The 25,303-nt window shown below is 45.8% G+C and overlaps 1 protein-coding gene across 1 annotated transcript in view; it reads right to left on the bottom strand.

The window, feature by feature from the left end:
- FBXO30 (F-box protein 30) overlaps positions 1-24,989 on the bottom strand; it is an 82,260-nt gene extending 57,271 nt beyond the window's left edge. Inside the window, exon 1 of the mRNA XM_077486515.1 lies at positions 23,030-24,989. Within this exon, the coding sequence (XP_077342641.1) occupies positions 23,030-24,979 (1,950 nt within the window). The 5' untranslated portion in view covers positions 24,980-24,989. The remainder of the gene's footprint in view (positions 1-23,029) is intronic.
- Between the last annotated feature and the right edge of the window lie 314 nt (positions 24,990-25,303).

Here is a 25,303-nt window from a genome sequence, read left to right as displayed (position 1 = left end):
TATTTACGATTGCACCACACATGTGACATATCACTGAACGTCTGCGTGAGAACAAGAATTCTAGCACAAATTGATAGCACAATAAATTCTAACTCTAAATTGAGGCATCGTAAAGCATCACCTATGGTGATTTTTGGGCACCACAGTGTTTGGTGATATCGCAGGTGTAAGCATGCAATTTTAAAATATGGAATATTAGGCATTTGTTTACTCGATGCAACCTCATCTTTTATATTTTAACCAAAAATGGGTTGATTTTGCACTCAAATGTATTTTATTATCTTTTTTCCAGATAATTTGCGTTTAACAGTTGCGCACATATCACTTGAAAAAAAATAACTTTGCAACTATCACATTTTTATTCTACAGGGCCTCGGCTTTCAGAAAATATATAATGGTCTGGGGGGTTATGTAATTTATTGCCATAAATGTATATTTTTACAAGTATGTGACAAAAAAAAAAAAAATTGCTTTGGAGCTGAACTGGTTAAAGCAGAAGTAAACCCATCACTTTAACGGTTTCCCAAAACAGTTTAGGGGCTTGTGCACACTGGGCTTAAAAAAAAAAAAAAAAAAAAAAAAAAAAAAAGTTGCCTTTACATGCTTTTGACTTTTTCCCCCCCGCCTGTAAATGCACCTTTATGTTAGCCTATGTGTCCATTCACACATAGGTGTATTAAAAGAGCATTTACAGGTAGAAAAAACCCAGCCACCAGCACGTTCAGCAGAGGAGCCTTCCACCTTCCCCAAGAAAGATCAACCATGATCTTTCTGTGAGTGCTTACAGACATTACATATGTCTAGCCTTGGCAGAGAAGTCAATGAACTTTATTCCAAACAGAAAAGAAAATGAATCTTTAGACCTAAACATGTTTTATAAAGAAAAAAAACAGTTCCCTACCAAACCTGTGGCAGAAAATGTGCTTGAACATAATCATACATCGCTCTAGAGCAGCCTTTCTCAACCTATTCAACACAGAGGAACCCTTGAAATAGTTCTCCGGTCTAGAGGAACCCCTGCTAAAAATTAGAAATCTACAACTCACGATACATTAGTGTGATGGTAAGTGAGAGGAATTGTCCTTACACTTGTGGTCACTGGGAAGAAATACCTCCTTAGGGCCGGTTCACACAGGGGGCGACACGAGGCGACACGACTTGCCGTGCTGCGACCTGACAAGTCGCCCCCCGTTCTGTACAATGGAACCGTTCTAAGAGGAGCGACTCGAGTCGCTCCGACTCAGAAAAAAGGTTCCTGTACTACTTTTGGGCGACCTCGGGGCGACTTGCATTGACTTCTATACAGAAGTCATTTGCAAGTCGCCGCTGAGGTCGCGGCGAGGCAAGTCGTGTCGCCTCGCATCGCCCCCTGTGTGAACCGAGCCTTACAGTTAGCTAAAAAGATCAATGGTGTCAGTGGGAACTTATCTGAGAGGCAGAAATTACCCATTGCTGAAGGAACCCCTAGAAACCTCTGGAGGAACCCTAGGGTTCCACAGAACTCTGGTTGAGAATCACTGCTCTAGAGTATAATTTGCTACTACAATCTGTAATGAAAAGTAAACCACACAAATAGGTATACAGCTCCCATAAAGTGCTTGTGCTTAAAGGAGTTATAAAGGCAGATAGGCATTTGTGTGTTTACATACACAATTTCCCCGCTTTGGCTCAAAGGAGCTAACATACAGGTACGTTGATTCGTGGGAAGCAGTCAACTTGCTGACGTAAACGTGTGTGAGCTGGTTGGCAAGTGGTTAAAACTTCAAAATAGATAGGTGCTCCATTAGTGCTCAGTTCCAGTGCCCCACATGGATGTGCACTCTGAATATAGGCCAACTATCTCTAGTATGGTTACTTTCGCCTGTGGCGAATCCACCCCTGGGTGATGTTCTAGATGGGGGCACTCTCAAAAGGATCACTCACAAGGCCCCCTATTGCTATTTCTTGAATTGGTAGGGGAACCACACCTATTTAGGATCCTCCAAGGCCCAAAAAAAAATAAAAAAAATAAAAAAAAAAAAAGACACCTGACTGGATGGGTCGTCAGATTGCATTACGCAGGAAAAAAAAAAAAACACAATGGTGAATTCCACAAAGCGTAAAAACGTAGATTAATCACGGGACCATTTGGCTGGTCAAACACCAGAGGACTTTTTACAATTTGGCACTGCATTGCTTTAACCGGTAATTGCACGGTCATGCAATGTTTTACCCAAACAAAATTTGCATCCTGTTTTTCCCACAAATAGAGCTTTCTTTAGATGGTATTTGATTGCCTCTGTGATTTTTATTTTTTGCGATATAAATGAAAAAGACCGAAAATTTTGAAAAATAAAAAATAAATAAAAATAAAATGATATTTTCTACTTTTTGTTATAAGAAAAATCCAATAAACTCAATTTCAGTCATACATTTAGGCCAAAATGTATTCAGCCACATGTCTTTGGTAAAAATAAAATAAAAAAATAAATAAAATAAACGTATATTTATTGGTTTGTGCAAAAGTTATAGCGTCTACAAACTAGGGTATATTTTCTGGAATTTACACAGCTTTTAGTTTATGACTGGCCATATCATTTCTTGAGGTGCTAAAATGGCAGGGCAGTACAAAACTCCCCCAAATGACCCCATTAGGGAAAGTAGACACCCTAAGGAAATTGCTAAGAGGAATGTTGAGCCAACTGAATATATATATATTTTTTTTTTTGCAAAATTTTATAACAAAGAAAACATTTTTCCCCCCTATCGTTTATATAGCAAAAAACAAAAAAAAAACAGTGTGGATTAAATGCCATTGCCAGTTAACCACTTGCTGACCAGCTCATGCCGATATACATCGGCAAAGTGGCACGGTGTGCAAAACAACCGCGGCTAGCGGGCAGGCATGTGTCGCGGTAGCGTGCCCGTGTCCACCAGTGGCCCGTGATCGTGGCACAGAGAGGACCGGGGAGATACCCATGTAAACAAGGCATTTACCTGTGCTGCCTAGCAATATGACAGTGATCTACTGCTCCCAGTGATCTGTGATGTTCTACTGAGCCCGCCCATTCAGAGAATGAGAATGAGCTCTCAAGAGGGAACTCCACGCCAAATTTATGAAAAAAATTTGGCGTGGGTTCCCCCTCCGAGAGCATACCAGGCCCTTAGGTCTGGTATGAATATTAAGGGGAACCCCCTATGCCGAAAAAACGGCGTGGGGGTCCCCCCCAGATCCATACCAGACCCTTATCCGAGCACGCTACCCGGTCGGCCAGGAAAGGGGGTGGGGACGAGCGTGCGTCCCCCCCTCCTGTGCCGTACCAGGCCGCATGCCCTCAACAGGGGGGTGCCTTGGAGAAGGGGGGCCGCGCGGACCCCCCACCCCAAAGCACCTTTTCCCCATGTTGATGAGGACAAGAGCCTCTTCCCGACAACCCTGGCCGTTGGTTTCGGGGTCTGCGGGCGGGGGGGCTTATCGGAATCCGGGGGCCCCCGGATACCGGCCCCCCACCCTATGTGAATGAGTATGGGGTACAATGTACCCCTACCCATTCACCTGTGAAAAAAAAAAAGGAAAAAAAAAAAAAAAAAAAAAAAACACAACACAGGGTTAAAATAGTTTATTGCACAGCTCCGGGGGTCTTCGGTCTTCGTGGGTCTTCTCGCCGGACTCCTCCGCTATCTTCTTCCATCTCTTTTGCTAGCGGAGGAGCCCGGCTTTCTTCCTCACCGCTGCCCTCTTCTTCCAACTTCGGGGGTCTTGTCCCTCTCTTCGGTTCTTTTGCCGTGCCACCGTGCCTTCTTATAGCTCTTTTACAGGCGGTGGCACGGTCTTCTGTCGCCGCTGCCTTCCGTTGTTGTTGTTCTTCTCCTGGAGATGTTGACTCGATGCTCTCTCCGGCCGCAATGCCAGGGACGTGGTGCGCGGCGACTTATATAGGGACAAGGGGCGGGGTCGCCGGTTGATGTCACATGGTGCCACGATGTCACAGTCCCGGAGGATGCTGAGACTGTGACATAGTAAGGGGCGGGGTCACCATGTGACATCAACCGGCGACCTGCCCCTTGTCCCTATATAAGTCGCCGTGCACCGCACCTCTGGCATTGCGGCCGGAGAGAGCGTCGAGTCAACATCTCCAGGAGAAGAAGGAGAACGGAAGGCGGCGGCGGCGACAGAAGACCGGGCCACCGCCTGTAAAAGAGCTATAAGAAGGCGCGGTGGCCCGGCAGAAGAACCGAAGAGGGGGACAAGACCCCCGAAGTCGGAAGAAGAATGCCGGGCTCCTCCGCTAGCAAAAGAGCTAGCAGAAGATAGCAGAGGAGTCCGGCGAGAAGACCCCCGGAGCTGTGCAATAAACTATTTTAACCCTGTGTTTTTTTTTACTTTTTTTTCACAGGTAAATGGGTAGGGGTAACGTTGTACCCCATACTCATTCACATAGGGTGGGGGGCCGGTATCCAGGGGCCCCGGATTCCGATAAGCCCCCCCGCCCGCAGACCCCGAAACCAACGGCCAGGGTTGTCGGGAAGAGGCCCTTGTCCTCATCAACATGGGGACAAGGTGCTTTGGGGTGGGGGGGGCCGCGCGCCCCCCCCTTCTCCAAGGCACCCCCCATGTTGAGGGCATGCGGCCTGGTATGGCACAGGAGGGGGGGGACGCACGCTCGTCCCCACCCCCTTTCCTGGCCGACCGGGTAGCGTGCTCGGATAAGGGTCTGGTATGGATCTGGGGGACCCCCACGCCGTTTTTCCGGCGTAGGGGGTTCCCCTTAATATTCATACCAGACCTAAGGGCCTGGTATGCTCTCGGAGGGGGAACCCACGCCAAATTTGTGTTCATAAATTTGGCGTGGAGTGCCCTCTTGAGAGCTGATAATTCTGTCAGAGTCGCCTCCGTATAGACGGAGATCCGACTTGGAGGCGACCTCCATTGAAATCAATGGGTACCGGTCGCCTACAAGTCGGATTGAAGTAGTACAGGAACCTTTTCTGAAGTCGGAGCGACTTCAGTAGTGTGCATTAAGACGGCTCTCATTCACTTATATTGCTTGTTAAATGTTGTCCGACCTGAGGCGACTAGGGGCGACCTGAAGTCGGATCGGCGTTGCCCCTGTGTGAACGGACCCTAAGGGTATACATTTTTGATTTCACTCCTCACTACCCATCACAATTTTGAAGGCCATAAAATGCCAAGATGGCACAAACCCCCCCCCCCCAAATGACCCCATTTTAGATAGTAGATACCCCAAGCTTTTTGCTGAGAGGCATGTTGAGTCCATGGAATATTTTATATTTTGCCACAAGTTGTGGGAAAATTACAAACTATTTTTTTTTTTTGCACAAAGTTGTAACTAAATTATATATTACTCAAACATGCAATGGGCATATGTGGAATTACACCCCAAAATACATTCTGCTGCTTCTCTTGAGTACTGTCATACCACGTGTGGGGGACTTTTTGGGAGCTAGCCGCATACGGGGCCCCAAAAACCAAGCACCGCCTTCATGATTTCCAAGGGCGTAAATTGTTGATTTTACTACCCATCACTGTTTCGAAGGCCATAAAATGCCAAGATGGCACAAAACCTCCCCAAATGACCCCATTTTGGAAAGTAGACACCCCAAGCTAGTTGCTGAGAGACAGTGAGTATTTTGCAGCTCTCATTTGTTTTTGAAAATGAAGAAAGCAAAGAAATTTTTTTTAAAAATGTTTCAAAAATCTGTGACAAAAATTGAGATCTGCAAAATACTCAAATAGCTTGGGGTGTCTACTTTCCAAAATAGGGTCAATTTGGGCATTCCATGGCCTCCGAAACTGTGATGGCAAAGTGAGGAGTGAAATTAAAATTTTACACCCTTAGAAAGCCTGGTTCTCGGGGTCCAGTATGCGGTCAGGCTCCCAAAAAGTCTCACATGTGTGGTATCCCCGTACTCAGGAGAAGCAGCATAATGTATTTTGGGGTGTAATTTCACATATGCCCATGGCATATAGTGTCATCTAGTGAAAAAAAAAAAGTTTGTAATTTTCCCGCAACTTGTGGCAAAATATAAAATATTCCATGGACTCAAGATGCCTGTCAGCAAATAGCTTGGGGTGTCTACTTTCCAAAATGGGGTCATTGGGGGGGGGGGGGGGGGGTGTTGAACTGTCCTGGCATTTTATGCACATTAAGAAGAAGCTTATGACACTCACTCTCCTAACCACTTGAAGACAAAGCCCTTTCTGACACTTTTTTTCTGGCACTTTATTTACATGAAAGAATATATATATTTTTTTTTAACCACTTGCCGACCGCCTCACGCCGATGTACGTCATCAGAATGGCACGGGCAGGCATAAGCACGTACATGTACGTGCTTTGCCTCCCGCGGGTCGGGGGCCCGATCGGGCCCCCGCCCGGTGCCTGCGGCGGTCGGTTTTCGTTCGGGAGCGATCCCGGACGAGGGGACGGCCATTCATTCATGGCCACCCCCTCGCGATCGCTCCCGACGAATGGAAATCCCCGGTGACATCACTTCCTCTCCTGTAATGTAAACACAGGAGAGGAAGTGATGTATTCTCTCCTCCGTGTCGGTATTTTTCGTTCCGACACGGAGGAGAGCGGATCAGTGAGTTGCACCAACACATCCCACACACAGTAGAACATGCCAGGCACACTCACACCCCCCCTTTACCCCCCGATCACCCCCCCAATTACCCCTGCCCCCCAGTCACAGTGACACCAATGTCATTTTTGTTTTTTTTTTTTTTTTTTTTGCATTGGTGTCATTTGTGACTGTAATAACTGTTAGGGCAGTTAGGGTTAGCCCCCTTTAGTTCTAATGTACCCCCCTAACCCCCCCAATAAAGGTTTAACCCCGTGATCACCCCCCGTCGCCAGTGTCACTAAGGCTGGGTTCACATTGCAGCGGTTTATGAGAACGAATGTGATTCGCACCGCACTGCAGTGCAAATCACATCCGATCTCTGTGCGATTCGAGTTCAGCCATTCGCCGCACCCGCCGCACCCGCCACACCCGCCGCACCCGCCGCAAATTCGCACGGGACCCTTTTTTTGGCCCGCAGCAGAATCGGATCGCATGGGTGTTCACACCATGCGATCCGAGTTTGCAGATCGCACTGCGATATGCGAACTGATCTGGGGGTGTCAGTAACATTTCACTGACACTCCCAGCAGTTCGCATAGGGCAGTGTGAACTGCCGCCGGGAGGCATGCGATGCGGGAACCCGCCGCGGATTCGCGGCGTTTCCGCATCGCTCCAGTGTGAACCCAGCCTAATAAGCGATCATTTTTCTGATCGCCGTATTAGTGTCACAGGTGACGCTAGTTAGGCAGGTAGGTATTTAGGTTCGCCGCAGCTTTTTATAGCGCTAGGGACCCCCATATACTACCGCATAAAGCCCCCTGATTGCCCCCTAGTTAACCCTTTCACCAGTGATCACCATATAACTGTTACAGGTGACGCTGGTTGGTTAGTTATTTTTTTATAGTTTCAGGGCACCCGCCATTTATTACCTAATAAAGGTTTAACCCCCTGATCACCCGGCAGGTGTCATTTGTGACTAATAACTGTTAGGGCAGTTAGGGTTAGCCCCCTTTAGTTCTAAGGTACCCCCCTAACCCCCCCAATAAAGGTTTAACCCCGTGATCACCCCCCGTCGCCAGTGTCACTAAGGCTGGGTTCACATTGCAGCGGTTTATGAGAACGGATGTGATTCGCACCGCACTGCAGTGCAAATCACATCCGATCTCTGTGCGATTCGAGTTCAGCTATACAGATAGTATGGCTGAATTCGTGTCGCACCCGCCGCACCCGCCGCAAACTCGCACGGGACCCTTTTTTTGGTCCGCAGCAGAATCGGATCGCATGGGTGTTCACACCATGCGATCCAAGTTTGCAGATCGCACTGCGATATGCGAACTGATCTGGGGGTGTCATTAACATTTCACTGACACTCCCAGCAGTTCGCATAGGGCAGTGTGAACTGCCGCCGGGAGGCATGCGATGCGGGAACCCGCCGCGCATTCGTGGCGTTCCCGCATCGCTCCAGTGTGAACCCAGCCTAATAAGCGATCGTTTTTCTGATCGCTGTATTAGTGTCACAGGTGACGCTAGTTAGGCAGGTAGGTATTTAGGTTCGCCGCAGCTTTTTATAGCGCCAGGGACCCCCATATACTACCGCATAAAGCCCCCTGATTGCCCCCTAGTTAACCCTTTCACCAGTGATCACCATATAACTGTTACAGGTGACGCTGGTTGGTTAGTTATTTTTTTATAGTTTCAGGGCACCCGCCATTTATTACCTAGTCTCACTAGTGTACCCCTAAATTTAGGGGTGTCTACTTTCTAAAATGGGGTCATTTGGGGGGGGGGGTTTGTGCCATCTTGGCATTTTATGGCCTTCAAAACTGTAACGCCCTTAGAAAGCCTGAAGGCGGTGCTTGGTTTTTGGGGCCCCGTACGCGGCTAGGCTCCCAAAAAGTCCCACATATGTGGTATCCCCGTACTCAGGAGAAGCAGCAGAATTTATTTTGGGGTGTCATTTCACATATGCCCATGGCATGCGTGAGCAATATATCATTTAGTGACAACTTTGTGAAAAAAAAAAAAAGTTTGTAATTTTCCCGCAACTTGTGGCAAAATATAAAATATTCCATGGACTCAACATGCCTCTCAGCAAATAGCTTGGGGTGTCTACTTTCTAAAATGGGGTCATTTGTGGGGGTTTTGTGCCATCTTGGCATTTTATGGCCTTCAAAACTGTAATAGGTAGTGAGGCGTGAAATCAAAAATTTACGCCCTTAGAAAGCCTGAAGGCGGTGCTTGGTTTTCGGGGCCCTGTACGCGGCTAGGCTCCCAAAAAGTCCCACATATGTGGTATCCCCGTACTCAGGAGAAGCAGCAGAATTTATTTTGGGGTGTCATTTCACATACGCCCATAGCATGTGTGAGCAATATATCATTTAGTGACAACTTTGTGTAAAAAAAAAAAAAAAATTTTTTTTTTGTCATTATTCAATCGCTTGAGGCAAAAAAATAAAATATTCAATGGGCTCAACATGCCTCTTATCAATTTCCTTAGGGGGTCTACTTTCCAAAATGGGGTCATTTGGGGGGGTTTTGTACTGCCCTGTCATTTTAGCACCTCAAGAAATGAGATAGACAGTCGTAAACTAAAAGCTGCGTAAATTCCAGAAAACGTACCTTAGTTTGTAGATGTGACAACTTTTGCGCAAACCAATAAATATACAATTATTGACTTTTTTTTTACCAAAGACATGTGGCTGAATACATTTTGGCCTAAATGTATGACTAAAATTGAGTTTATTGGATTTTTCTAATAACAAAAAGTAGAAAATATCATTTTTTTTCAAAATTTGCGGTCTTTTTACGTTTATATCGCAAAAAATAAAAATCGCAGAGGCAATCAAATACCATCAAAAGAAAGCTCTATTTGTGGGAAGAAAAGGACGCAAATTTTGTTTGGGTACAACATTGCATGACCGCGCAATTACCAGTTAAAGCAGCGCAGTGCCAAAGTGTAAAAAGACCTCTGGTCATTTACCAGCAAAATGGTCCGGTCTGAAAGTGGTTAAGCAAGAAAATTAACTTTGAACCCCCAAACATTATATATCTTTTTAAAGCAAAGGCCCTACAGATTAAAATGGTGGGCGTTTCATTTTTCTTTTACACAGTATTTGCGCAGCAATTTTTCAAATGCATTTTTTTGGGAAAAATAAAATAAACTTTTTAAAATTTTAATGCACTAAAACACACCATATTGCCCAAATGTTTGATGAAATAAAAACTGGAGTTAGTACTCACCGGTAACTCCTTTTCCAGTGGTCTTCCTGGACAGCCCTTGAGAGATGGAGTCCCTCCCATCGCCACAGGAAACACATTGCCAATCAGTTCAAAAGGCGGACCTTCAGGTCCCTGGTCAGTCATTTACCAAGAACCGAAGGATGGAACTGTAAGAAAACATAACCACAACAAACATCGTTATTGTATTAAGCTTGTGAAAAAATAAAGGGTGGGATCATGCTGTCCTGGAAGACCACTGGAAAAGGAGTTACCGGTGAGTACCAACTCCAGTTTTCCCCAGTTGTCTTCCAGGACAGCCCTTGAGAGGATCCCCAAGTACTTACCAGATTAGGGTGGAACCACGGCCTGGAGGACTTTCCTCCCAAAAGCCTGATCCTGACTGGACATTAGATCCAGTCGATAATGGTTTTGTAAAGGTGGAAAAGCTTGACCACGTGGCCGCCTTACAAATTTGCTCTGGGGTAGCACCAGCCCTTTCTGCCCAGGAAGCCGCCAATGCCCTTGTGGAATGGGCCCCAACACCCCCAGGAGGATCTTTGTCCATTGCTCTATAGCCCTCTGCTATAGCTAACCTGATCCACCTAGGTATGGTGGCTTTTGAGGCCTTCTGTCCTTTGCGTTGACCTGAAAAAAGGACGAAAAGGGAATCTGGAGATTCTAAACGGACTTGTCACTTAAAGGTATTCTAAAATACAACGTTTAACATCCAACAAATGAAAGGTTTCCTCCTTATTTGATGCATTCTGACAGAAGGAAATTTAGATGCCACTTTTGGCAAGAACCCAGGGTCTGTCTTTAGAATTACTCTGTCTTCCAAGATCTGTAGGAACGGTTCTCTTATTGAAAAAGCTTGCATCTCACTAACCCTACAGGCTGAAGTGATTGCTACCAACAGGACTGTCTTGAATGTGACCAATCTTAGAGGGGACTCTGATATAGGTTCAAAAGGAGATCCTAAGAAAGCTTTCAGAACGACAGCTAAATCCCAGGAAGGAGTTTGGTTGACTGACTGGTTTATGTCTAGAGATTGCTTTACAAAACCTAGAAATGAAAGGATCTTCCTGCAAACGTCTTTCTAAGTACACGCTTAAGGCAGCTATCTGAACCTTGATAGTACTAGGGGTTAACCCTTTGTCTACCCCCTCTTGTAAGAACTGAAGGATATCAGCTGTGTGCATGCCCTTCCTCCCACAGTTGTCTAACCAACTATTGAATTTTCTCCAGACTTTCCTATATATAGCCCTGGTAGTTGGTTTTCTACTCTGTAACAGGGTCTGAATCACCCCATCCGTCAGACCCTTACTTCTCAAGATTTCCTCCTCAGTAACCACGCCAAGAGGTTCAACAAGGCTACCTGAGGGTGAAAAAGAGGTCCCTGCGACAGGAGATCTCGTCTGCAGGGGAGTCTCAGTGGAGGCTGGTCCGACAGCTGTAGCAGCGTTGTAAACCATGGCCTTTTGGGCCAATATGGTGCCACCAGGATTAAGCAAGTCTCCTCCGCAAGGAACTTTGCTAGAACCCTTGGGATAAGGTGGAGAGGCGGAAACGCATATGCCAGGCTGAACGACCATGGAGTTTGAAAAGCATCTACTGCCAAGGGACGATCACCTGGGCATAGAGAGCAAAAATTTTGGACTTTTGCATTCGACCTGTTTGCAAAAAGATCCACTACTGGCCTTCCCCAGTGAGTTACTATCAGATTGAAAACTTCTGGATGTAGCGACCATTCTTGATTCGATACTTGTTGTCGACTCAAGAAGTCCGCAGTGCAGTTCATCTCCCCCTTCAAATGAATCGCAGAAATGGATTTTAGATTGGACTCTGCCCACTGAAAAATGTGCCTGGCCACTGATATTAAACGAGGACTTCTGGTACCTCCTTGTTTGTTTAGATATGCTACAGCCGTCATATTGTCTGAGCGGACCTGTAGATGATGACCCTGTAGCAAGGTCTGGAAGGCCAACATGGCCCTGAGGATTGCCGCTAACTCCTTCCAATTGGAGGAGAGAAGCCTCTCCTCCTGAGTCCACCGGCCCTGGGCTCAGTCTGAGTTGAGATGAGCTCCCCAACCCCAACTGCTCGCATCTGTAGTCAGAGTAGATGTGATGGGCAAGACCCAGAGAATCCCCTTGTTTAGGTTCCCTGCGTTCTTCCACCACCAGAGGGACTGCTTTACTCTTCTGGGAATTGATACCTCTTCCTCCAACTCCTTGCCCTTCAAGTGATCTAGCAATAAACTCTGGAGGTCTCTTTGATGGAACCTGGCCCACTGTACAGCTGGAATGGCTGCCGTCATGAGGCCTAGCACTGACATTATCTCTCTTACTAAGCACTTGGAAGACGTTTGGAGAAAAGAGATTCTGCGCCACAGGTTCAAAATCTTTTCCTCCAGTAGTACTATCGTTTGCTCCACTGAGCTGACTTTGTAGCCTAGGTATAGGATCTCCTGAGTAGGAACAGTCTTGGATTTTTCCTGATTGATAATCCATCCCAGCTGTCCTAGACTGAGCTGTGTTAACTCTAAGTCCTGAGAGAGCTTTTTCTCAGAGTGGGCCGTCAGTAGTAAGTCGTCTAGATATGGAATGATCGAGACCGACTGAAGTCTTAACGGAACTAATGCTTCCCCGAGAACTTTGGTAAAGATTCTCGGGGAGGCTGACAGTCCGAATGGAAGAGCTCTGCACTGAAAATGATAAATCTTTGCATCTATCTGAATAGCCATGCAAAGAAATTTCTGGCATTCCTTCCTTATAGGTATATGCAGATAGGTGTCCCTTAAATCCAGGGTAGCCATAAATACTCCCTCTTGGCGAAGATTCCTTATTGAATAGATCGATTCCATCCGAAACTTCGGATGGAGAGATTCAGAGGGCAGAGGTTCATAATCAGTCAACTTCCCGGACGGCTTTTTTACCACAAATATATGAGAGTAAAAACCGTCCCCCTGCTCCTGAACGGGGACTGGTGTCAATACCTCTTGATCCACCATTTCCCCTATCAACAAAGGTAAAGCCCTGGCCTTTTCTGAATGGCTCGGGAGTTTTGTTAAAAGAAAATTTGAGGGTGGGCAGCTGTGAAACCTCTAGCGCATACCCTTTCTTTATTATGTTTAAAACAAACTTGTTTTAGGTTATCTTCTCCCATTGTGGAAGAAAGCTCGATAACCTTCCCCCCACAGGGAGCCTGACGTCACTGGGGCTTAGGGGTCTGGCTGGGGTGGCTAAAAAGTAAGCCCCCTTTTCCCTTTCCTTTTTGACCTGTCCAGTGCTTTTTAGGCTTGAACTCCTCCCCTTTGGTGGGTTCCTTAAAGGGACGAAAATTTTTTCTTTTTGATGGGAAAAGTCATCTTCCTGTCTGCCGTCCTTTCTAAGGCGGTATCTAATTCAGGACCAAAGACCAAATCCCCTCCTAAAAGGGACACTACACAAATGAGATTTGGATGCAGTGTCACCACCCCATGTCTTCATCCACACCGCTCTCCTAGCTGCCACTGAAAGTGCGGCTGTTTTAGCCGTAAATTTCACTGAATCAGTGGAGGCATCAGAGATAAAACTCGTGGCCTTAAAGAGCATAGGAAATGTCTTTAATAGCTCAGCCCTAGGAGTGCCTGCTTTTAGATGCTCTTGCAGCTGAGATAGCCAGAACTCCAAATTTCTAGCCACACAAGATGTGGCTAGAGCCGGTTTTAACCCGGCCATGGAGGCATCCCAGGCCCTCTTTAGGACCACATCTGTCCTTCTATCCATTGGATCCTTTAGGTGACCCATGTCTTCGAAGGATAAGTCAGATTGAATTGAGACCTTGGAAAGAGGTGCGTCTAGTTTTGGATTCTTATTCCAGACCGCCTCTGGGCTCTCGTCAAAAGGGAACCTTCTTTTTAAGGAATTTGGAAAGAAAAACTTTCCTGTCTGGTTCGGACCACTCCTTAAGAACCAGATCAGAAAGCACTTTATGTATGGGAAAAACCTTCACCTTCCTTTTCCCCAGAGCCTCATACATTAGATCATGCCTGGATAATCGAGTCTCCTTTTCATCAATTTCCAGCGTATCATAAATGGCGCTCAAAAGCTCCTCTACCTTCTCAAGAGAAAGCTTATACTTTGCGCCTTTGTTAGCTACAGCCTGATCCTCATCTTGATCCGAATCAACGTCAGAGGATTCAGGACTAACGCAGGGCTATGCTCCCTGACTATACGGGGCTCCCCGGAACTAGGTGTCATAAGGCATGGTGAGGAGGAGATTGTGGTTGCCTTAGTGGTGGAAACAGCTGTACCTACGTCCGTAATCAAATCACAAAGTGATTTAAAAGTTGAAGCCATTTCTTCTTTAAAGGAGCCCAGAAACTTAGCCAAGGGGGAATCTGCCTCTGTTTTGAGAATGCCTGCAATACACTGTTTGCATAAGGCTTTACCAGACCCCGAAGATAACCTATTTCCACAGTTTGGACATTTTTTGCGCCCAGATTTATCTTCCCTTGGGGCTTCCTTAGTCTGAAACAACAAAGAGGGAATCCTTAGTAATTAGACTTAATACACTAGGGAACACCTGTGCTGTACCACCACCACACACAATCACCCGACCTGTTAAGTGAACACCGCCCTGGTGTACTACAAGTCCCAGCCTTAGCACTACCACCAACCACCAGTGTAATGACGTGCCCAGCAGCCTACCTGGTTTTGACTGGTGCCTGTCTCCACCAGAGCGTCCTGGGGATTAGCCTCCATGGTCCCCCTTGAGATCCGGATCCTGCCGCTAGTCCGGTGCAGCTGGACGCTGGCGGGATCAAACAGGCACAGCGTGGGCTTTCCTCTTCCTCCCTGTGTCTTTCAGAGACCCGGAACCGGAAGTCTCGGCACACAGGGATGACGCTGTTCCGCCGGAAATGACGCAACGGCGTCTCCGACCCCCACCGCTATCAGCGCAGAGAGCAGAGGACGACACAGGCTGCCGCACTGCTCTCAGGGGGAACTCGCATCAGCCCGACGCTGGCCACCTCGGCACCGGAGAGAGGAAGGGAGCGGGTCGGCTCCTACAATGCTGGATGGTACCCGAGCCCTAAAAGGAGAAAAAATATGTACTAGCAGAGAACCTGCCGGACAGGACCCAGTCCCCCAGCGCAGGTTCACCCTCTTCAGGCAGCCCCTGAGAGATGTAGTCCTCCTGGTTCCTTCTAGCAACATGTTCCTCCGACAGAGGAAACACAAATGACTGACCAGGGACCTGAAGGTCCACCTTTTGAACTGATTGGCAATGTGTTTCCTGTGGCGATGGGAGGGACTCAAACTCTCAAGGGCTGTCCTGGAAGACAACTGGGGAAAAAGATGTTCTTAGGCCGAGTACATGGATACCAAACACACGCTTTAAAATTGTGCACAAAGGTGCATCAGTGACAAACTACATACCGTATATACTCGAGTATAAGCCGAGATTTTCAGCCTCTTTTTTGAGGCTGAAAGTGCCCCCCTCGGCTTATACTCGAGTCATCGCCGTCTGACTGCTCGATCAGCGTATCGAGCAGACAGACGGCGGACATACTACAATTTGAAAGCCGCGCCTCCTTCTCCGCCTCCGCCTGTGATAGGCGGAACACTGAATTTCCCAGCAGCCTGTGTTCCGCCTATCACGGACATCGTCTCATCCTCGTCCGTAGTACGAGGATGAGACGATATCGGTGATAGGCGGAACACAGGCTGCTGGGAAATTCAGTGTTCCGCCTATCACAGGCGGAGGCGGAGGCGGGGCTTTTGAATTTTAGAATGGCCGCCGAGGCGATCCTGGCAAGGCACGGGACGGAGGCAAGGCAAGGCACGGCACGGGACGGGACGGAGGCAAGGCATGACACGACACGACACGGGACGGAGGCAAGGCACGGCACGGGACGGAGGCAAGGAGGCAAGGCACGGCACGGGACGGAGGCAAGGAGGCAAGGCACGGGACGGAGGCTCGGGACACAGGTAGGCTGGACACACACACACACACACACACACACACACACACACACACACACACACACACAGGGATGGATGGATGGATGGAGACACACACACACAGGGATGGATGGATGGAGACACACACACACAGGGATGGATGGATGGATGGAGACACACACACACACACACACAGGGATGGATGGATGGATGGACACACAGGGATGGATGGATGGATGGACACACACACACACACAGGGATGGATGGATGGATGGATGGACACACACACACACACAGGGATGGACGGACACACAGGGACGGACACACACACAGGGATGGACAGGCATGTCTCACCCTCGGCTTATACACGAGTCAATAAGTTTGCCAGTTTTTTTGGGGGTAAATTGGGGGCCTCGGCTTATATTCGGGTCGGCCTATACTCGAGTATATACGGTACATTTTTAAAAGCCTTTACAGGTTACCACTTTAGATTTACAGAGGAGGTCTACTGCTAAAATGACTGCCCTCGATCTGACCTTCATGGTGATACCTCACATGCATGGTGCAATTGCTGTTTACATATTACGCCAGACCGATGCCTGCTTTTGCATGATGAGAGCAGGGGGGGACAGGGGTGCTTTGTTTTTTTTTATCTTAAACAGTTCCATACATTTTTTTATTTTATTTTTTATCATTTTTTTTATTGTTATCTCAGGGAATGTAAATATCCCCTATGATAGCAATAGGTAGTGACAGGTACTTAAAAAAAATAAAAAAAATAAAATAGACCCTAGATCTCTCCTCTGCCCTCAAAGCATATGACCACACCATGATCGGTGTGATAAAATGCTTTCCCAATGGCGCCGTTTACAGCTGGCAAAATCATAGTCATGAAATGCTCGTAGCTTCTGGTTTCTTAGAGATGACTGGAGCCATTCTGGTCTCTGATCAGCTCTATGGTCAGCTGGCGGAACCACCGGCTGCATTCTCAGGCTCCATGTTGGGACAGGAGAGCCAGAGAAAACCATGGAAGACGGTGGTGGTGGTGGGGGCTTCCACTGCTTGTAAAAGCAGTCTAGAGGCTAATTAGCCGCTAGGATTGCTTTTACATGAACGTCAACCGCTGGCTGAAAAGAATGACACCAAGATGATAACTAAACCCACAGGCATTATTCTGGTATAACCACTCACAGTCCAGCAACATACCAGTACATTGCTAGTGCTTGTTGGGCACATATTGTAATCTTTTTTCATGCAGCCTGTGGGCTGAACGAAAAAAAAAAAAAAAAAAGAAGAGATTGATCGTGGGTATACACATTAGAATACCTCCCTTCATCCACCCACTTTTAATGATGGACATACATGCACCATTTATATATGCCAAAGCATGGGGGCATCAGCCCCAAAAGGTAGGAGCAAATCGCTCTTCCACCCCTGCTGCCCCCATGCTTCAGCATATATGTTTTTTTGTTTTTACCTGTGGTGGTGAAATCACCTCCTACAGTGCTAGAGTAACAGCTTTATCGTGAGAGCAAATGCTGTTGCTGTCAAGATAAATAAATAAATCCGTGCTGCAAATGAATGGCATACCTGCTAAGCCAATGATGATTAACAATAAAACAAAGTATCATTACAGTATAACAGTAAGACTTACCATACCTGCAAAGCAAATACAAAAAAAAAAAAAAACAACATTTAACGCAATCTGTGCCCAGTGTGTGTGTGTGTGTGTGTATATATATATATACATATATATATATATATATATATATATATATATATATATATACACACACACACACACACACACATATATACATATACACACACATTACACACACACCGAAGCATGGGGGCATCCTCACGCAAAAGTTAGGAGTAAATCGCTCCTCCACACCTGCTGCCCCCATGCTTCGGCATATATGCTTTTTTTTTTTTAACTGTGGGGGTGAAGTCACTTCCGACAGCGCTGGAGTAGCAGCTCTATTTATCGTTAGAACAAACGCTGTTGCTGTCAAGATAAATAAATCCATGCTGCAGCTGAATGGAGTACCTGAAAACAAAGAAATGGTTAACAATAACAGACAGTAAACAGTAAAGTATAAAAAAAAAATACATACCTGAAAAGCAAACATGATAAAACATTGCAGAAGAGAATACAGTAAAAGAGAGAACAATAGAGAGATAGAGAATAAAACGAGAACTATTTTAGGTTTTTATATTTTATACTTTGTGTATTTTTTACTTTTTTTTGTAACAGTAATGGTTGTAACGGTTCCAGGTTTGGGTCTCTCAAAATGCGATGGCATCTTGGGAGATCCTGTGAAAAAGTGCGCCTAGTCTGTGCAATGCTACCCTACGCTAAAACTCAACTAGTGTATAGTAGCGCTCAAAACATTCACCAGTGCAAAGACCAGGCTTGTCAGGACAGCGGTTACAATAATAATGGGTGTCACGCGTATTTCCACGCTTTCTACAGACACGACATTTTCTTTGGGAGGCTCGTTGGGTAGGGGTACTCCAGAGGACATAAGGAAAATGCCTCTCATGCAGCCGACTTACTGCATTTGGATTGGGAGGGTGAAGTGGAGCACCGTCTGGAAACAGAAGGGCTCTGGTGATCTCTTCCTAGAATTTAAGGAAGGGTCCAGTCCATCCTGAAGCTCTGTATAGCACATGTGCGTTCAGCAGAGCCAATTGAAATCAATAAGCAGACACTTTTTTTTACAAGCATCTGGCCTTACGGGCAACTAGGTATGGCGCCAACAACTGGTCGTTGAGGTCCACCCCTCCCATATTAAGTTTATATTCGTGGACCGTCGTGTCTGCGTGAAGGGAGGCAAGAATGAAAACATTCTCATTATCACTCCACTTCATAGCGGGCAAGTTATTACACTTCAAGCAGGCTTTCTCCCCCAGCCTAAGACAGGAATCTACAAGCCGCTGGGGAAAGCCCCAGTGATTAGATTGCATGTTGCCACATGCTCCAATCTGTTGATCAAACAAGTGACTAAAAAGTGGCATGCTCATGTAATAATTGTCCACGTACAAGTGGTACCCCTTTCCGAATAAGGGCGACACCAAGTCTCACACAATCTTGTCAGCGCTTCCGATGTAGTCAGGCCAGTTTGTCGGCTCTACGTGACCATCTTTTCCCTCGTAAACCATAAAACAACATGTATAGCCTATGGATCTGTCACAAACATACAGGATCATAGTCTTGACCCCGTATCTGGCACTCTTGCTGGGAAGGTATTGTTTGAATGACAAGCGGACAGAAAACTTAATCAGGGAGTCATCAATGCAGACAATTTGATGGGGAGTAAACAAGTCTGCAAAACGTTGAAGTGGTTTACAAGGGGCTGAATTTTGTAGAGCCGATCGTATCCAGGGTCTCCACGAGGATGACAGAGTTCATTGTAGTTGAAGTGCATGAACCACAAGATCTGCTCGTATCGTGCCCTGGCCATGGAAGCAGAGAACATGGGCATATGGTGAATTGGGTCAGTGGACTAATATGACTGCAACTTTACAATCTCTGGCAAGGGAGGAGTGGGAAATATTGGCGATGTGTTGACCAGCTTACAAATTGCTTTGGTCCACAAAAGATCTATAGAGATCTTTGGTGAAAAACAGGGAATAAAAATCAAGTGACATAAAATAAACTTTTTCCACCTGAATGCCACTGAATGTTGGGTTGGCTAGTAAATGGGGGACGTATGGGTGCTGCAGAAGTGGTGGGTTCCCAATTGGGATTGGCGAATGCAGCAGGAAGGGCACTATGGGCTCGATGGGCCTGTCTGTCTTCTTGGTGGCTGCTAGACACTACTTGTGCTTGCCACCTCACAAGCTTGAACTGCACTTATGGGACTTGCCACATCACCAAGTGTTACTGCAGTGCTGAATGTATGACCAGGGTGTACTAGGCCGCTGGTGCTTGCCAGTTAACCAGAAGTTATAGCGGCGCTAGTACTTCTCTGCTCCATACGAGAGGACTGCAGTTCTTGCACCTCAACAGCAGAAGATCGGGGTCTGGTACGCCTGACCTTGGCAGGGACCACAACTCCGTTGTCAGAGCCATCTGTCACGGAGCCGCTGTCTACAGGATCATAGTCTGAGCCTGAATCTGACAGTTGAGTGACTTCCTCTTCAGTGTAGACCACTTCACTAGTGTACTTTTGATTTGCTATTTTGGGCTCTAAATTTAGTGGTACACTAGTGAGACTCACAGGTAAAAAAGCTCCTAGGCTGTCAGCGACTATCAAAACACTACAAAAAAAAATAATAATTAGCAAGCACAGGGATCAGGCCTGACTTAGTGTTTTGTAAGTCACCATGATCGAATCGATACTGCACTTGAGTGGGCTGGGCTGGGCTGGGTGGAGGGGCAAAATGCATGTGCAGCCCAATTGGACACGGTCATCAGGTGATCAGGAAGGCCAATCACAGAGACCTCCTGCCGATCCGGGTGACACGAGCGCATCGGGCACACGTGCGGGATACCCCTACTTCTGAAGAACTTCAGGAACGTCCAGTCAGTAGTAGCGAGCTCCAATCCGGTCGTATATATACACATTGGCCGGGTGGGAAGGAGTTAAAAAAGTAATTAGTTAAGTTACAAATTACTTCTCCCAAGAAGTAATTGCGTTAGTAACTTGGTTACTACTTTGGAAAAAGTAATTAGTTATTCAGTAATAGTAACAGACTTTTTTTTTTTTTTTTATATTCTATAGATGGGACTAGCGAAGGAAGTGAATGTCACCGCCTCCATCGGCAAGACTGACACCTTGCTAGCCCATTGTCTGGTATGGATTTAAAGGGGAACCCCTACGCCGAAAAAAACAGCGTGGGGGGTCTCCCCAAAGTCCATAGCAGACCCTTATCAGAGCATGCAGCCTGGCCGGTCAGGAAAGGGGGTGGGGACTAGCGAGCGCCCCCCTGAACCGTACCAGGCCACGTGCCCTCAACATGGGGGGGGGGGTGCTTTGGGGAAGCACCCCAAAGCAGCTTGTCCACATGTTGATGAGGACAAGGGCCTCTTCCCGACAACCCTGGTCGTTGGTTGTCGGGGTCTGCGGGCGGGGGGCTTATCAGAATCTGGGAGCCCACTTAAAAAAAAAAAAAAAAAAAAAAAAAAACACACAATACAGGTTTTTAAAGTACTTTATTAGGAGAAGAAGAAGGAGAAGGAGAAGGAGGAGAAGGAGGAGAAGGAGAAGGAGAAGGAGGAGAAGAAGGAGAAGAAGGAAGTACTTTAAAAACCTGTGTTGTACTTGTACGTTTGATTATTTGTTATCGAGATTATAACTCCCTGCCTCAGCCTATTTTCCCTACCTACAAATTTCCTCTTTTCTACGGAAGCACCCTCTACCTTTTTACCTGCAATTACCCTCACTACTAAACAAATTCCTCCGGGACCCTAATGGCCCTATTAAAGGAATATCTCTTTTTTACAGCATCTATAACGCCCAACATTCCTTTTCCAAAACAACTACTATTGCTAAGTGGGAAAACATCCTTGGTAAAACTTTTTCTGATGATTATTGGAAGTCTGCGTTTTCCACTACGTATACTTCTTCCAGATGCGCCATTCATTGGGAAAATTTTTCTAAAGTAGTTCACTTCTGATACCTCACACCTTATAAACGTAGTAAATTTTGCCCAGATCGCACAGCCTTATGTTGGAGGGGGGTGCGGAGATGTTGGTACATTGTACCATATCCTGTGGACGTGCAAATCAGTCCGATCCTTCTGGAACAAGGTTTTCACAGTGATATCTGACATATGTGATAATTGTGTGGATCCCACACCTGAACTAGCCTTATTACACCTAACAATACATGAGTTTCCTTCTAAGATTAGAGTGGTGCTTACACAAATATTACTAGCGGCCAAACTCACTATCACACGATTATGGAATTCGGTGGATTCTTCATCTCCCTCCGATGCTGTTCTCACCCTCAATCATCAGTGCAAGATGGAGACTCAGCCTTTATGCATTTCAAAGCCACACCGTTTAGGCTTAAATGGAGTAGCTGGCTAACCCACCCCAGCTGTTCGGTTAAAGATTGAGTTAAAAGGTTGATAACTTGGTTTACAAATGCAATCCAATTTATGCCCTGTTGGGATATTTCTTCTATGCATGTTCTTCGTGTTACAAATGGTGACCTATTCCCCTCCCCCCCTTACTTATCCTCTCTTTGTGTATGTCCATCCCTTTCACTGTTATGGTTTCTGTACCGTTTTTGACAGGGGAAGGGGCCCCCACCCTTGCTGGCACAGTGTGATCCCATTGGGGTGCCAGTAAGTGAGTGCGGGATTCCTTCTTCCCGATTATTTCTCCAGCCTCAGCCTATCCGACATTCGCCTTATTATTGATATTGCTTTATTGTTGTTATGTTATGCCATGATACTCCACTCTTTCATGTTGGTTGTTCACTATTTGGCGGATACTAGCTCTACACATATGCTCGTTGGCTGTATTTGTATGTTCTTTCATATATAAACTCAATAAAAACGATTGAAATAATAAAAAAACAACACAGGTTTTTTTTTTTTAACACTTTTTTCCCCCCAGGTGAATGGGTAGGGGGAACAACACACCCCATACTCATTCAGATAGGGTAGAGAGCCAGAATCTGGCAGCCCCCTTATTGAAGGGTGCTCCCGGATTCTGATAAGCCCCCCACCTGGCACGGTTCAGGAGGGGGGGGGGGGGGCGCTCGCTCGTCCCCACCCCCTTTCCTGACCGGCCGGGCTGTGTGCTCCGATAAGGGTCTGCTATGGACTTTGGGGGAACCCCCACACCATTTTATTCAGCGTAGGGGTTCCTCTTTAAATCCATACCAGGCGACAGGGCTCGCAAGGTGTCAATCCCCGCCAATGGAGGCGGCGACATTCACTTCCTTTGCTAGTCCCGTCTACTTTTTCCCGGCGGTAGATGTAATTGCGGTAACACCGCCCAAGTAATGGGAACGGTATTACCATGAGGGGGAAGAGTAATCAGTTAGATTACTCGTTACCCTCTAAAGTAACTGCTTTAAGTAACTCAGTTTATTTTAAGTTACTTACATCACTGTGCATGACACAGAAGGTCCAAAACCTTTTCAGGTGTAGCGTCACAATTTGTAATGCACAAAAACACGACTGCTGGCCACGTTTGGAGCGCCATTAGAAATGAACGGCCTTTCAAGTATGACAAGCATTTTTCAAACACTTCTGCAATGCACAGGTGTGCATGGGACCTAAACAGAAAGACTGTTCAATTAAATCTTTCAAATAAAAAATCTAGTTACCTTTTCTTTGATTTGCCAAGAACTTCCTTGTGGATGTAGTCTCTTTTCCCATAACAGAACAACAATTCCACGAGCCTGCAGCAAACTTGCACAAACGTCTCTCATGAGTCTAGAAACGCTTGAAAATTGGCACAAAGTAAAACTATCAAGAAATCCTGCAATGTGCTGCAGAACTTCATACGGCAAACTACTAAAATGATCCACAGATATGCTTTGGGGTGAGTTCTTTATAGACCGACTTTTGCTGGGTATGTGAGGCTGAACCCCAAAAGACTTCAAGTGTCGATCATGAATAATTTTTGATCCTTGGGTCAATGGGCAAAATCTACGTTGAGAAAAAGTACATCCATAATATGCCAACGGACATCTTTGTTCCATCCATCCATTTAAACCAGCGTGAATATCAGCATGCACATTCTTAAAGTGAGCAGAAAATTCATCTCTTCTAAATAGCTGTCCACATACAAATGTAAACATAGACCTTTGTTTGACTTGGTATCCTGCAACATATTCTAGAACCAAGTCTAGGCCAAGTGTCTGGAAAGGACTAGGATTGGAAAGCTGAGGATTAGCATGATCACAAGCACAAGCTGATGCAATGTCCCCGACCATTGTATTTGTTGCCAATATTGCAGATGGAAATGAAAAGGTTTGGGTTCCGCAGTCAATATGATTGGCATCTACATATCGTCTTTCAGAAATACCTCTACCTCCAGGTGACTCTCCTAAACAGAACAGAAAAGCAGCTGTGACTAAATCAATGCGATGGAGTCCCATGGGATCCTCTTTTACTTCCAAATCAGAGGTGTCTACTGCCTTGCTTTCAGTCCTAACTTTAAACCAATATGAATTACCAAGAAATGGGCTTCTTCCAAAGACAGCAACATTTCGGAACCACTGTTCACCGTTTTTATCCATTCGCTCCTCAGAACCATTTTTGATACACGAAGCCGAGAGCTGATCAACACCAAGAAAAGAACTATTAGGGTTTACAACATGGGTTTTACGGCCATCTAAGGGAATATCAGCATTTTGTCTTGCTACTACAGAAAACATATCCTTGCCATCATTTTGGAAACCATTACACATTAGAGAGGATTGCTTTATATTAACATCTTCGCATTCAGCTAAATCACTACAGTTACTTCTTGGATAGAAGTCACTGGAACCGGTTTGATGCAAATGATTAAAGGGACTGCGCATCACTTCATTAGAAGCCCCAATGCCTTCTTCCTCTACAAATCCCTGATCTTTAAAGATATCACATCTCCCATTTTGCTCAGAAATCTGAAATGTTTTGTTCATCTCAGAACTGGCATCTCTTAACCTACCGTTCAGCATAGCAATGTCTCTTGTAGCATTATTTAATATGTCCAGAGCAGCAGCTAAACCCCTTGTTGTCTCAAGTGTTGCTTGATAAAATGCACTATAAGGATCTTCATCATCTTTTGTAGGCATTCTATTATCATTTTCTGCTTTACCAGGTATCGGTTCATGAGGTTCAAGCTTTTCAGTGGTTTTGGACATCATTGTTGCCACTTTGAGAGATTCCAAAAGCATTCTTTGATCTTGCAAAGCTAAAGCCAAATCTAGCTGTTCTACTTTATCAACATCTGTGCTGAGGTTTTCATAAGATGTTCTATCTGCATAGCTTACTGGCCATCTATTCCACTCCATCGTACAACATACTACATTTGCAGGGCAGTACTGTAAGTGGTCAGCTAACTTGTTACGAGTCATTACAAAAGGACAACCAAATCCTTGGTTTAAACAAGGCACTCTTTCTAGGGGGCACAATATTTGATGCTCATCAGCTTTGCACGAGTGAAAAACTGCCCCACAAACATGCTGGCAGTTGACTAAATTACACGATACTCCAGCCTCTAGCTTTATCATACAGCGGCGGCTGACACAGCTTGCACAGTGTAAATGTTGATTTTCTTCATTCATGATGAGGCAAAAATCTGAAAAAAAAAAAAAAAAAAAAAAAAGTTTTATCTTATTATATACAGACTGTATAGCTTACAACTTAGTTTCCAGAACCTAATAGTTTGAGACAGTCTTATACTGTATAGTAACAATACCTTTGGCATGCTACAAGCATATTGTGCCATGCCAAGTTACTTGGGCTTTTAACATTCAATATATGTCAAGTCTATTCTTTTTGCCATAATTTACACTACATACAGTATCTATCCAAAGAAATTTGATTTGCTCCAGGTTGGAGCAATTAAGATAATATTGTTGCCTGTACCATAGAAGTATTAAAGGCCA

Source organism: Lithobates pipiens, unplaced genomic scaffold, assembly GCF_037356315.1.
Source record: "Lithobates pipiens isolate NorthernLeopardFrog02 unplaced genomic scaffold, aLitPip1_a1.2 Scaffold_18, whole genome shotgun sequence".
Taxonomy (NCBI): Eukaryota; Metazoa; Chordata; class Amphibia; order Anura; family Ranidae; genus Lithobates; species Lithobates pipiens.
Note: the sequence above shows the minus strand (reverse complement) of the source record. Positions and strands in the feature narration are given on the sequence as shown.